General features: G+C 46.0%; 1 protein-coding gene across 1 annotated transcript in view; it reads right to left on the reverse strand.

The window, feature by feature from the left end:
* Positions 1 to 3,799: 3,799 nt before the first annotated feature.
* The window catches only part of Yy1 (YY1 transcription factor), a 29,272-nt gene continuing 20,029 nt past the window's right edge, over positions 3,800 to 13,042 (reverse strand). The window contains exons 3-5 of the mRNA XM_042692465.1: positions 7,334 to 7,394; positions 5,614 to 5,772; positions 3,800 to 4,966 (exon numbers count right to left, since the gene is read on the reverse strand). Coding sequence (XP_042548399.1) covers positions 4,784 to 4,966; positions 5,614 to 5,772; positions 7,334 to 7,394 — 403 coding nt within the window. The 3' untranslated portion in view covers positions 3,800 to 4,783. The remainder of the gene's footprint in view (positions 4,967 to 5,613; positions 5,773 to 7,333; positions 7,395 to 13,042) is intronic.

Below are 13,042 nucleotides of genomic sequence, written 5' to 3' on the forward strand. Positions count from 1 at the left end.
CTTGGCCATACTTTCTCGAAAGCAGAGGGGGTGACTGTATACTTCCTGATTTTGAAAGCCCCTCAGGAAGCAGAAAATTCCCAAGAGGGAGCACTTCTTGCTGGAGGGACAGAGCCCTGCGCATGTGGGCTCTGGGCAGGGAAGCCTCTGGAATCTGGCCACGGGAGCCTGGGAATTCTCAGACCAGGTGGGAACTTCAGCTTGAATGTATAATGAGACTAAGCCACAAACAAGAACCATAGGCATTCAAAAGCTTAACATTATGCGTTTATTATACTTTATAGAGCCATGTTACACATGCTGGGTGCTTCAGACTGAGTTATCAATGTTTTTCTGGATGCAAAGCCATCTGATGCTTGATGCAGGTGCCTTAAATACTATAATATGTCTGTGTCTATGACCTATGAGCTAAGGAGAAAAACAAGGACAATTCCAGAAATAGCAAAAAACACTTGAAAAGATGTACATGAGACACAATGCTAAGTCCTCCGGCCAGTGCCTACAGAAGTTAGCAAAAAAAAAAAAAAAAAAAAATGAATACAACAGAAATTTCCATGCCATCTGTAGGTAACAGCCCAACAGTTGCTGGCGTCGTAGGAAGAGGTGACTCCCACTGGCACCCACCTTCTCCCCTCCGCAGTGCATGCAGCCCCACAGACAACCCAGCACAGCCAGCTATCTGGCCCAACGCCCCCCATTCTGTTTTTTTTTTTTTTTTTTGGGTGCTGAGGGTCTTTAAGGAAAAGGTATATGCATTTGATCACTTTGTGGAAGACCAAGCACTGTTTTGAGATGAACAGTTGTGTCACACGCAGGCCAAGAGTCCAGGCTGACCACCACCCCTGGGCAGCAGCTCATGCCTCGTGCCTCTGAGGGCCTCATGCCAACGTCTTGTGCCGAGGTTCCCTTCAGTGTTTATAAAGGGAGTGTGTGGTGCTCATCCACACATCTGTCACCCACCGCTCCCACCACACCCTGACACTGTGCCAACGTGGAAGATCTTCCTGGCACCCTACTGACCAACTACTCAGGCCCTGGAAAGATGTGGGGCGCGTCTCTCCAGCTCATGCTGCATGCCTCAGGGCCTGCACTCAGGCCACGCTCAGACAGCTAAAGCAGCTGCACACAACCTGGGCGGTAACAAGTCCAAGTGCAGGGCCAGAGCCGCCAGCAAACACTCCTTGGAGATGAACATTTGCCTGAAATACGCCTGCCTGGCCCTGCTGGGCCTCAGAACTTGGGAGTGCTGTAGTTACAAGGTCACCCAGTGCCTGGCAAGGAACTGACTATGCAGCCAGAAAACAATGAAGACAGGGCATGGCCACCAGGTCAAGTGGGTGCCAGGGAGCAACTCAGCTGTGCCCTCTCCCGTGGCCTGTGTCAAGAGGTCAAGAGCACTTCTAAGAGAACATCAGATTTCCTGCGCCATGCTCACGGCATGGTGCAGAAGAGTCAGGGAGGGCACCATCACATCTAGCTGCTGGTAGTGGCGTGGATAAAATCGGCAGGCTTATTCCAGGGACTGTGTTTTCCTGGGCCATGGACATGAACTCTAGCTGGACAGCAGTGAGGTCCGGTCCGGGGACAGGTGAGCTCTGCTCTGCTGCGAATGCAGGTGGGCAGCCACTGGCCCAGGCGGGCATCTACACGACACGCGGGCACAGCAGACGCTTCTCATCTCTGTGAAGCAATGAATGAATTCGAAAAACTGCTGAGCACCAGGAGCAGGCACTGCACACTGCTTCCTTCAAAGTTCTGGCTCTCAGATGACCAGAGTGAGTGACATTCAGAAGAAATCAGATGTGAAAAACAAACAGAAAAGAAAATCTTGATTTTTCTGAACTCCTCAGGCCTCGAGCATAGGCAAAGCACAGAGACTGTATGAAAACAGCATGAGCTCAGGGTCACCTTGGAAAATAAATGTCACCCTGGGGTGACAGTTCTTTATACAAATATCATGCCCCCCCCTCCCCCACCTCACTGCCAAAGAGGGGGAAATAATAAGAAATTCAAAAATAGAAAACAACATCTTGTTAAGTGTAAACTTATCCTCGGGAGTTTTTGTGTTTTTTTTTTCTATGTTACATATGCTAGAAACATGCACTTATTTCTGCTTGGATGTAAGAAAATATGTCTATCCGTATTACATATAAATCAGATTAATTCTCAAGACAATGGACTATTACAAGAACACAGTCTCAACCTTTAGTAAATTAATCTTTAACAAAATTATAAATTCTAACAAGCAAATGGGCTTAAGTCAAACCCAATGAGAATGACCTCTAGTCTTTACACTGCTCACTTACTAGTCTCCTACAACTGCTGTGAAGTTCAGGGTGCCGGGTTAACAAAGGAAACCGCACGTGAAGTTTTCTTTAAACCCCAAGTTGTTTCTTTACAGAAGTGCAGACTCAGAGAAGGACTTAAACATGGAGGGGCAAGGAGGGCGAAGACCGTTCCACTCAGAGGGAGGGGAAGGGAAGAAGAGAGGACCCGGGGTGCATGGCCCCAAGGCATCAAGGCACAGAGGAAGAGGAACCTCACTCCACACAGGGGCCTGGCTCCTGTGGGGCACAGCATGGCTCTCGAGGCTGCTGGCCGGGCTACTGCCCCGCACAGGTCTGCTCTGGTGTGGGACCGTGGGCAAGGGTCCTGAGGACAGTGCCAGGGCCAAGCTAGAACGCGGCCATCAGGCTGCCTGCGGGTGCTGTGGCTCTGGACTCCTGCCACTGCCACCAATTTGAGTGGCATTGTGGTACGGCCACAGCAGGGAGGCGCAAAGGCAAGGGCACGTCCGAGGTTCTGCCCAGGTGGGTCTAGGAAGGAGTGGCACAGGGCAGTCAGCTTGGGAGGGCCCCACGATGGCCGTATCCTGACCGCCAGAGACAGCAAGTCTAGGGTGTATCCAGAGAACAGCTGAGGACTTCTGAGGAACTCAGTTCCAGCCAACTACTCAACAGATCACAGATTCTGGACAAATAAAAATAAACCTCTGGAGTTCCATGTTTCACTTAATGGTTCAGAAGGCACTTCAAAATCCCACAGAGCCTCGGGGGCCCCGTCACCAGCCCTCCTGGTGACTGGGCTGTACACCCAGGCTACCTATCTGACCCCAATGGTGCCCCGGCCACTCTGGAAATAAACCTGATATTAGCGAGTGTGTCATTTATCTTGCAGAGTCAAGCATGGATCACAAAAAGACACACAACACAGTATGTCTGCATTTGGACTAAATGGGATTTTGCTGTATCACGGCAGTTTATAAAATAGTTAACAAGTCTGATATTTGATCTTAAGTAAAATTCAAAAATTGTACATTAAAGAGGTTGCAACATGAGACATAAGTACTCACTGAGTACAATTCTCTAGTAATCTAATCACCTTGCCAATCTGTACTCAAGAGTCCACATAGAAGCATGGAAATCAAGCTACTGGTACTCAATCGCCACATTTGCTAGCATTTAATAGACTTCACTAGATGCTCTGAAATCAAATATTCATAGCCATGTTTCCTGTTGGACAAGCCACTGGGGCGGCCTTTGAAGGCCGCCTGAGTGGGGGTGGGGAGGAAGGCCTAGATTTTCCTTGGTGCACCCACTGCCAGTGACCGCCTCTCCTTCGGAAGGCCTCATCCTGGCTCAGCGTGTCATCCCCACCACCCATGGGCCAATCTGGGGTACTCTGAGGTAGTTCTTTAACTTGGGATGTCTGTTACCAATCTTTCAGTCAGGAGATGGAGGAAGGATTAGTATTATCCATGCATCGATTTAATCACAAGTCACTGTAATTGAGTGCAAAATAAAGGAAACTTGAGTTGCTTTATTTAAGCTTCCAATTTCTGGGAGGCTCAAGAATTTTAAGTATTTTGGACAATAAAAGAAAATAAGACTGTGCTTACAGATCTTCTTCTGCCATGTTCTCTCTGTAGGACCGCTAGTTTATTGTTGCCCTTTCTGTTACACGGATGTACACATCAGGTGGTAAAAGGTACAATACATTCTACAACTGAGCACCACTTTCTGTAACTGAACAGGCAAAGAAATTACACTGAACATCAGCATCTGGCAGTATTTTTTGGAAAAAAAAAAAGTGACTAAAATGGGTTTAAATTGATTAACACTATTAAATCACATCTAATATTTGGTACTACATGATTCAATACAGCTATACGATACAATTATACAAAATGTGTTAACATCAAAGAATACAACCAAAATTAAGATAGCAAACAAAAACCTATATAACTTTTTTTTTGTACAGGAAAAATACTTTTGAAGTATGCATGTAACTGCCCATTCTTTTAAAGAAAATCTACCGCAAGCAAAGTTATCAACCTCCAGAAAAATCACACATAGCATTACTAAGCATATCCCCAAAAAGTGTACAATATGCACACTTGGAAAATACAAAATTAAAAAAATTGTAAGCAACAGGTGAGCTTCATATTTATAAGAATGTGAAAAGAAGTCCCATTTTTAGCACTGTTGTATAAAGAATTGTCTTTTGATGCGAAGTTCATGAATTGTCCTCCTGTTGGGACCACTTTACAAAAACACCGTGTTGTTTTTGAAACGAGATTACAGAGCAAGATAGAGCATCTTAGCGATGTCATCTTATTGAAGTTTTTTTTAATTTTTACTACTTTATCAAAACACGTCCCTTAGGTGTGTAGGATTCATTTTTAAAATTCTTCCTAGAAACAATATACAAAAGAGAGGCATATGGATTCCCAATCACTCCTGAAAATGCTTCCCACTGGTGAGAAGGGTCTCCTCTCTTCTTTTCACTGGTTGTTTTTGGCTTTAGCATGTGTTAAGATGTGAGATTTCAGGTTAGTTGACTGAGCAAATTTCTTATTACAGCCGTCGAAGGGGCACACATAGGGCCTGTCTCCGGTGTGGATTCGCACATGCGTGCGTAAATTGAAGTCCAGTGAAAAGCGTTTCCCGCAGCCTTCAAATGTGCACTGTGGAGGAAAGGTCAGATGTCAAGCACTCAGCGGGCAGCCGGCATCCAGCCGCTTGCTGTGTTGGTGGACAGCGCCCAGCTCTCACTGAACACACTTCCTTCCTGCCCTGGTACCACGCTCCACATTCTAGAACTAGTGAGCAGGGATCTCTCACTGTGCATGCTGGACAACCCTAAAGCGCACAGCTGTTTAAGAACCTAAGAGAAACACATGGCAAAGTGGCAACCATTGCCTGATGTGTCAAGTTAGTGCCCATGTACCTCTGTAAAATACAAATCAAGTTTTCTGAGCGGAGAGAACCATGTGAACTCTATTAGCCACACAGCCAACTCATTAGCCTATCTGTGGGCGTCTGAAAACAAGAAAAGTATTATTTACTCATACAATAAAAATTTAGATTTCCTGCTGATCAATTCAATATATAACTGGCTCCTTTCGCCCCGTCGTTGAATGCACTAGAGGCGACTGACTGTGGGCTTGCTCTCTTCTGCACAAACACCACCCGCATGACATGACATCGCCAGGAGCCGGGACAGGCCCTCCGCTGGCGCCCTGCACGCAGGCTGGCTGTGGCGCACAGCTAGCTTGCGCCATGGGGACAGGACAGTGAGGCAGTGTGCAGGGACAGAAGAAACCGGCCCTACCTGAAAGGGCTTCTCTCCAGTATGAACCAGTTGGTGTCGCTTTAGCTTTGAGCTCTCAACAAAAGCTTTGCCACACTCTGCACAGACGTGGACTCGGGGGCCGTGGGTGTGCAGATGTTTTCTCATAGCAGAGTTATCCCTGAACATCTTTGTGCAGCCCTTGAAACAGAGAAAGAAGCGTAGTGGTTCACACTGCAGGTGGTGAGAGAGGCCCCAACCACTCGACAGCCTTTTCTGAAATGTGAGCTACAACACAATGGCCACCCGCCCCCTCCCCTCCCCCTCCCTCATTAACCCCTCTTAGCAGTACAGAACAGTCAGTTGTTTAAGACAAAAAAACAGACAGCTGAGAAAGGCCTTGTCATTTACTGCAAACCCGTTTTACAGATGAGGAAACTGAGGCTTAGAGACACCTTGAAGTAGACTTGCCCAAGGTCACACTACTAGCAGTAGCCACGCCGGGAGTAGAACCCAGCACCCCGGCTTCCAGCTACACCACAGTTGCCTCACCCAGCTACACCCCCAGATGAAGTAACAGAAGCACTGAGAAATAAACGGAGTTAAAATGACGGTAGTCCACCACTACCTTTGGTGGGCCCCATATTCTGTGCTGCGACAATGGGCTGTCACTCTCCATCGCCTACTGTTCCCTCTTCTCTCTTTGCCTCTTTCCCCTTCTTGACAGAGAAAGAAGCAAGAGGGTCTCCAAGGAATGGCAACTACAGAAGAAATTTATTTGGTGAGACACTGGGAAAAGGCAGAGGCAGGCAAAGCGATACCAGCGCGGGGAGGAGATGGAGGGGCCGAGGGCAGCATGTCCTCTACAATTTCTTCTGCAGTTGTTGCCCATGATGGAGGGAGTGGGGAATGGTGAGACAGTGTGACAGAAGGACAGCACAGGCCACCACTAGACAGCTTCACAGGCAAAAGGGAGGGAGAGCCAGTGAGGTCACTTTGACCTCTAAGTTCTGCTTCCATTCAGAAAACGGAACTTTGGAAATATACAGAGAAGCTAAAGAGTAACGGCCAGCTTAACTGTTTTCAAATGCCGTTTTCGGTCCCAAGGGACACAGGCTTGCTGCCCCTCCCCCCAGCATTAAGAGCGCTACAAAGGAATTCCTGAAGAAGCAGGAGCGCGCAGTCCTCAGAGGCAGCTCCAAATTTACCCTCCAATTGCTGACTTTTTAGACACTCTTATTCCATTCATAAGTTCATCCTCTTTGTCTCTCTGCATCTATTTGATAGCTCACTTTTTCTTCTGGTTTACTAGTCAATTCGAGCTCTGAAACAGACCCCAAGGAACACTTCCCACGTACTTTCATTTGAAAGACAAGTTACATTTGAAAACAATTAAGCACCATTCTAGTAACACAATTTACAGGGCAAATAAGAAATTGTAAAGGAAATTAGCAACTATTTGCCTCATCTTATCAATATCCAAAATAATTTCCAAACTTCAGTCACGAACCTATGTTCTTATTGAGGTCTGTGTCCAAAAAAGAACTAAAGTCCTAACATAGCAGAGTCAAGATATGGACTACACATGTGGGCTCCTTACAGTAGACCCACTAAGCGTCCTGTACTGAGCAACAAACCCAAGGTGATAAAATTCCTCACTGTATTGCGATTTAAAAGTTGGAACTGGAAGTGCAAATCTCTTATAAACTCTCTAAAACTCCATTAACAATGTAATCAACACTTTCCCCCTAGCATTACTTACTTTATGAGGGCAAGCTATTGTTCTTGGAGCATCATCTTCTTTAATTTTTCTTGGCTTCATTCTTATCAAAAAAAAAGAGAGAGAGAGAGAAAGACAGACAGACAGATTTGTAGGAGTGGGTACACTCGACTGGCATAAATCAATAGTCCCTGCAATATCTCCTTATAGGTGTAACCAACACTAAGCTCACAGTATGCTCCCACAAGGAGCCAGGGCCAGGCGGCCCAGCACTGATGGACGCCAGGCGTGCTCTTCCTTCCCCATAAGGGGGCTGCTGCCTCACTGCTGCTCTAAAAGGCCATGCTACTTCTGCAGGTCACAGGCAATGAGCTGCAGCTCAGAATGGCACTCAGAGCCATGTGGTTCAAATACTCGCTTTTTGCCGGTGGGTGGCTCATGTCTGCAATCCTAGCTACTCAGGAGGCTAAGATCTGAGAATCATGGTTCAAAACCAGCCCGGGGGGGGGGGGGGGGGGGGGGGAGAGGAAGGTGGCTCAGTGGTAGAGAATTTGCCTTGCATGCATGAGGCCCTGGGTTCGATTCCTCAGCACCACATAAGCAGAAAAAGCCAGAAGTGGCACTGTGGTTCAAGTAGTAGAGCGCTAGCCTTGAGCCGAAGAGCTGAGGGACAGCGCCCAGGCCCAGCATTCAGGCCCCACGACGACGACGACGACGACGACGACAACAACAACAAAAAAACCAGCCCAGGAAGGGAAAGTCTGTGAGACTCTCATCTCCAATTAAAAATAAACGACCAAACAAACAAAAAAAGCCTGAAGTGGAGCTATGGTTCAAGTGGTAGAATGCTAGCCTTGAGTAGAAGAGCTCCGGGACAAGTGCCCAGGCCCAAAGTTCAAACCCCCATGACCAGCGAAAAAAGGCCCCATAACTTGCTTTTACTTCTAAACCTTAAAAAAAAAAAAAAAAAAAAAAAAGTACAAAGATCAATAGCTCAGAGAGCCACAGAGCAGGCGTCCCCTGGCAGGGGGCAAAGTGCCCATCAAAAGCAGCTGTGAGACAGCAAAGGTACTTTGTGAGAAGGGAAGAAGTGGAGCCAGGCGCTGGTGGAACTGTGGCTACTCAGATGGCTAAGACTTACAAGACCATGGCTTGAAGCAAATGAGGCAGAAAAGTTCACTAGATCCTATCTCCAGCAAAAAGAAGGGCTGGAGGCATGGCTCAAATGGTGGAAAGCCAGCCTTATAAGGCCCAAAATTCAAACCCTAGTACCACCAAAATAAAAAGATAAACAAAAATAAAACTCTACACAACTGCTTAACACACAACGCTTCATATTAAATGACTTTTAATGGCATTATAAAAATGTATATACAATAGTCTGTAAACAGTATTTACATCGATGTACAGAAAAAAAATTCTCTCTCAAAGGAAATACAGAAAACCATCAAATGCTACTTCTGAGAAACTAGTGGATATGTGGGAATGGAATACACATACTCCAAGACTGGTTTTTACCAGATCGCTTGTGGTAGTCTGAGTGGCAGAGGTCAGTCAGTTTCAAAGGGAACTTTTTTAGGACTCACTGACCCTTACCTTCTTTCTTACTCAAGGCTAGCACTCTACCACTTGAGTCACAGTTCTGCTTCTAGCTTTTTGGGGAGGTAGTTTATTAGAGAAAAAAAAAAAAGCCACAGGGCTGGGAAGGTGGCTCAGTGGCAGAGCACTTACATTGCATGCATGAGGCCCTGGGTTTGATTCCTCAGCACCACAGAAGCAAAAAGAAAAAAAGCCTGAAGTGGCGCTGTGGCTTAAATGATAGAGCACTAGCCTTGAGCTAAAGAGCTGAGGGACAGCGCCCAGGCCCAGAGTTCAAACCCCACAACTGGACTCCCCCCCCCCCCCCAAAAAAAAGTCACAGACTTTCCTGCCTGGCCTGTTTTGAACCTCAGTCCACAGATCTCAGCCTCCTGAATAGCTAGGATGACAAGTGTGGCCTGGCAAGACTTACTTTAACAGTGACTTCTTGCTCTGCCATCTGGCTGGGGGCTTCAGAGCACTCAAGGCCCTCCCCTTGGTAATTCGGGTGGGCAGCCTGGGAAGTCCTGTAGAAATGACTGATTTGTTAACTTACCCACTTGCTAACTTCTACCGAACTAATCTTTGGCTTTTCTATTAGAACTTTTTCTCCAAATATTATCCTCAAAACCACATATGGCAGAGGGGTCAGAGATTCTAGAAGGGCAAGAAATTTCTAGGAAAACCAAAGAACAAAAGCTCAAACCTCGAAAAACATTTTCTTTTGCCCCTAGATCTGCCATCTCATAATAAACTGATGCTTCTTAAATTGCCTAAGTATTTAGTATTTACCACCACCTTTTTTTGTTGTTGGAGGTCATGGGGCTTGAACTCAGGGCCTGGACGCTCAGGGTTACTGCTCTAACACTTCTTGAGCCACAGCTATACTTCCGGGTTTTTTAAGTAGTTAATTGGATTTAAGAGTCTCAAGAGGAAGAACTTTCCTGCCTGGGTTGGCTTTGATTTCCTGAGTAGCTAGGATTACAGGTGAGGCCTCAGTACCATCAATATCCCCAGCACCTGGCTACCACCACCCTTTTATATCATGGAGTTACAGAGTGCACATACTTCTACTTTAATTTTTCAGAGCATTCTCCGTGTGGCATCCCCACCCCCACCCTACAGCTAGCAAGATGGTTTTTGTGTGTGGGAGAGATGTACTGGAGTTTGAACTCAGGGCCTAGACCACTGTCTCTTAGCTTTTTCTATTCAAGGTTGGAGCTCTTGAGCCACATAGCTCCACTTCCATTTTTTTTTTTTTTCCTGATTAACTGAAATTAAATGTCTTACGGACTTCCCTGCTTGAGCTGGCTTGGGACCTGGATTCTCAGATCTTAGCCTCCTGAGCAGCTAGGATCACAGACATGAGTCATTGGCACCCGGCTATCAAATTAGTTGTGACAGAACTGTACCATTGTGTTTGTCTACATTTTTAAGGAGCAAGCATTTAAAAGAGGGTAGATTTTCAGAAAAAAAAAAAAAAAAATGTGTGTGTGTGTGCTGATCCTGGGACTTGAATGAACTCAGGGCCTGAGCACAGTTGAGCTTTTTTGTTTTTTTTGCTCAAGGATAGCACACTCTATCAATTGGGCCACAACTCCACTTTTGGCTTTTTTGGTAGTTAACTGGGGATAATTGGAAATAGAAATCTCAAACTTTCCTGGCTGAACTGGTTTTGAACCTAGATCTTCAGATCTCAGCATTCCGAGTAGCTAAGATTACAGGCCTGAGCCTGGCATTCTTTTCAAGTTGTTCCTTTTGTTTTCCTCTTTCCTTTTCTCTCTAGTCTGTGTGTGTGAGTGAGACAGACAGACAGACAGACAGACACACACACACACACACACACACACAATTATCTGACTCTACATCTCAGGCTGGCCTCAATCTGACCATGATTTCTAACTCTAGTTTATTAGCCTTCAGAATGCTAATGTTATAAAAATTTGCCACCTTCAAAAATGTGTACAAACTGGGTGCTGGTGATTCACATCTGTAACTAGCTTCTCAGGATCAAGAGCTAAGGATCAAGGTTTGGAGCCATTGGGGCAGAAAAGTCTGTGAGACTTTTATTTCCAACTAACTAGCAAAAAGCTAGAAGTGGAGGTGTGGCTCAAGTGGTAGAGCTATTACTAGCGCTAAGCAAAAAAGCCAAGTGAGAGTATGAGGCCCTGAATTCAAGCCCCATATATACACTAGTATTTCAGTCTAACTAATTATAGAATAAAAACTTTAATGCATTGGGACTCCAGGAATCAATGAGACTTGAACAGAGGACTTGTGCACTACTTTTCACTACTAAGTGGTTAGTTTCCCCAAAACAGCACTTAATTGGAAGTTTGGTAGGACTAAAATCATACACGCTGCTTAAGTATCACTACTCAGTCACTGGCTACAATTCTTTGTGGACCCAGAAACACTGAGGACAACGGCATAGGCACTATGAACAAGACAGGATGGACATGTCTTGGAGCTGGCGCCTACTAGATGCATGACCTTGAGCAGACCACTCAACTTCTCGGCCTCTGGTTTCTTATTCTGTAAACAGGTATTTGGATCCTATTTTAAAGCTACAAGGATTCAAATATGGTCAAACATTACACACTTGGCTAGTGGTTACAAGGGCCTAAGTTTAAAATGAATCCATTCTTCGTGTTTTTGAATGGGCTATGTAGCCCAGGCCGGCCTTGAACTTGCAAACCACCTGTGCCTCACCCTCAGGAGAGCTAGGATTACAGGCAGGACCACCAAGCTTGGCTTAGAAAGTGTTTTCAAAGGTCTAATTTTTAAAAGTCTAATTAGTTAATGAAATACACATAAAGACTATCATTTAATCAAACAGCAGAAGCTTGCTTGCCAGGTTCTACCCACCAACTGCTTTTCAAACATGCACATTTCAAGAAAGAATGAAGTGCCCTATGGTCCCAGCTTGGCAAACGTAGTACTTTCAGATGAAAGTCATCACAACTTGTATCTGTTCATGGGAGTGACTCGATACACTAACCAGACTGGGTGAACTGTGGCAGGAACCTGAGCTGTCTCTGATCAGCTTCACTGGAATGCCAACCAAACTGTCATCGACTAAGAGGTCAGGATGAAAATGATGTGACTCCAGGAGTAAGAGCAGAGGGGGATGAGAATGGGAGACCAGAAAAACAAGTTCAATGAAGATGTGGTTTGGTGCCCATCAGACTGAAACTTGATGTCTCCTTCAACTGTGGGGCTCCAGCCACCAATTCTGGGACCCCAGGGAAATCCTGTTCAACTGTTATACACATTTATGTTTTCACATCTTTAAAAAGCAGGCACCCGGGCTCAAGTACTTCCCTCCACCACCATTACCCAATTAGAAGTGCGTCTAGGTTAACATCCTCTTCAGCCCTCCATTCACCTTGGTGCCCACACTTCTACTTTTGTTTTTTGGTTAGTCGTGGAGATTGAACTCTGGGCTTGGGCGCTGTCCCTGCGCTCTTTCAGCTCAAGGCCAGCGCTCTACTGCTTGAGCCACATTGAGCCACAGCGCCACTTCCAGTTTTCGAGTGGTTTATTGGAGATAAGAGTCTCAAAGACTTTCCTGCACAGGCTGGCTTTGAACAGTGATCCTCAAATCTCAGCCTCCTGAGTAGCTAGGATTACAGGCGTGAGCCACCAGCGCCCGGCTTCTACCATTTTGAGCCATACCCCCAGAGCCCAGTTTTGTGCTGATTATTTTTGGAAATGGAATCTCAAACTTTTCTGCTCAGGCTGGCTTCCGACAGAGATCTCTAGATTTCAGTCTTGTACTAGAGGTAGGATTACAGGTGTGAGACCCTGGCGGCTGTCTGCCTCAGCTTGTCTTCATGTAGCCACTTGCCTAAGAGGTAACATGAAAAAGTGGCCCTCTGAACCCCAGTCCTCCTATTTTGCTTCTTCTTGTAGCTGGAAAGACCGAGGGGTTTCTTGTTGTTGAGATAGGGACTTTACTAGCTTATTTTGTCTGGAGGGCTAAATAGCTGTCCTCCCAATCTCCACCTCCTGAGTAGCTGGGATTACAGGCATAAGCCATTTACTATACCTACTAAACACTTTACTGCTCATTCTGTCCAAACTGAGAGAAAGTGACTTTGCCTGAGGAATTTGTGCCTGGCAACTTCTTCTAAAGACAGTGTTGCCCTGGACCCAAGATAACACTGGCCA

This window comes from Dipodomys spectabilis, unplaced genomic scaffold (genome assembly GCF_019054845.1).
Source record: "Dipodomys spectabilis isolate Male_0828 unplaced genomic scaffold, ASM1905484v1 ptg000157l, whole genome shotgun sequence".
NCBI classification, from domain to species: Eukaryota; Metazoa; Chordata; class Mammalia; order Rodentia; family Heteromyidae; genus Dipodomys; species Dipodomys spectabilis.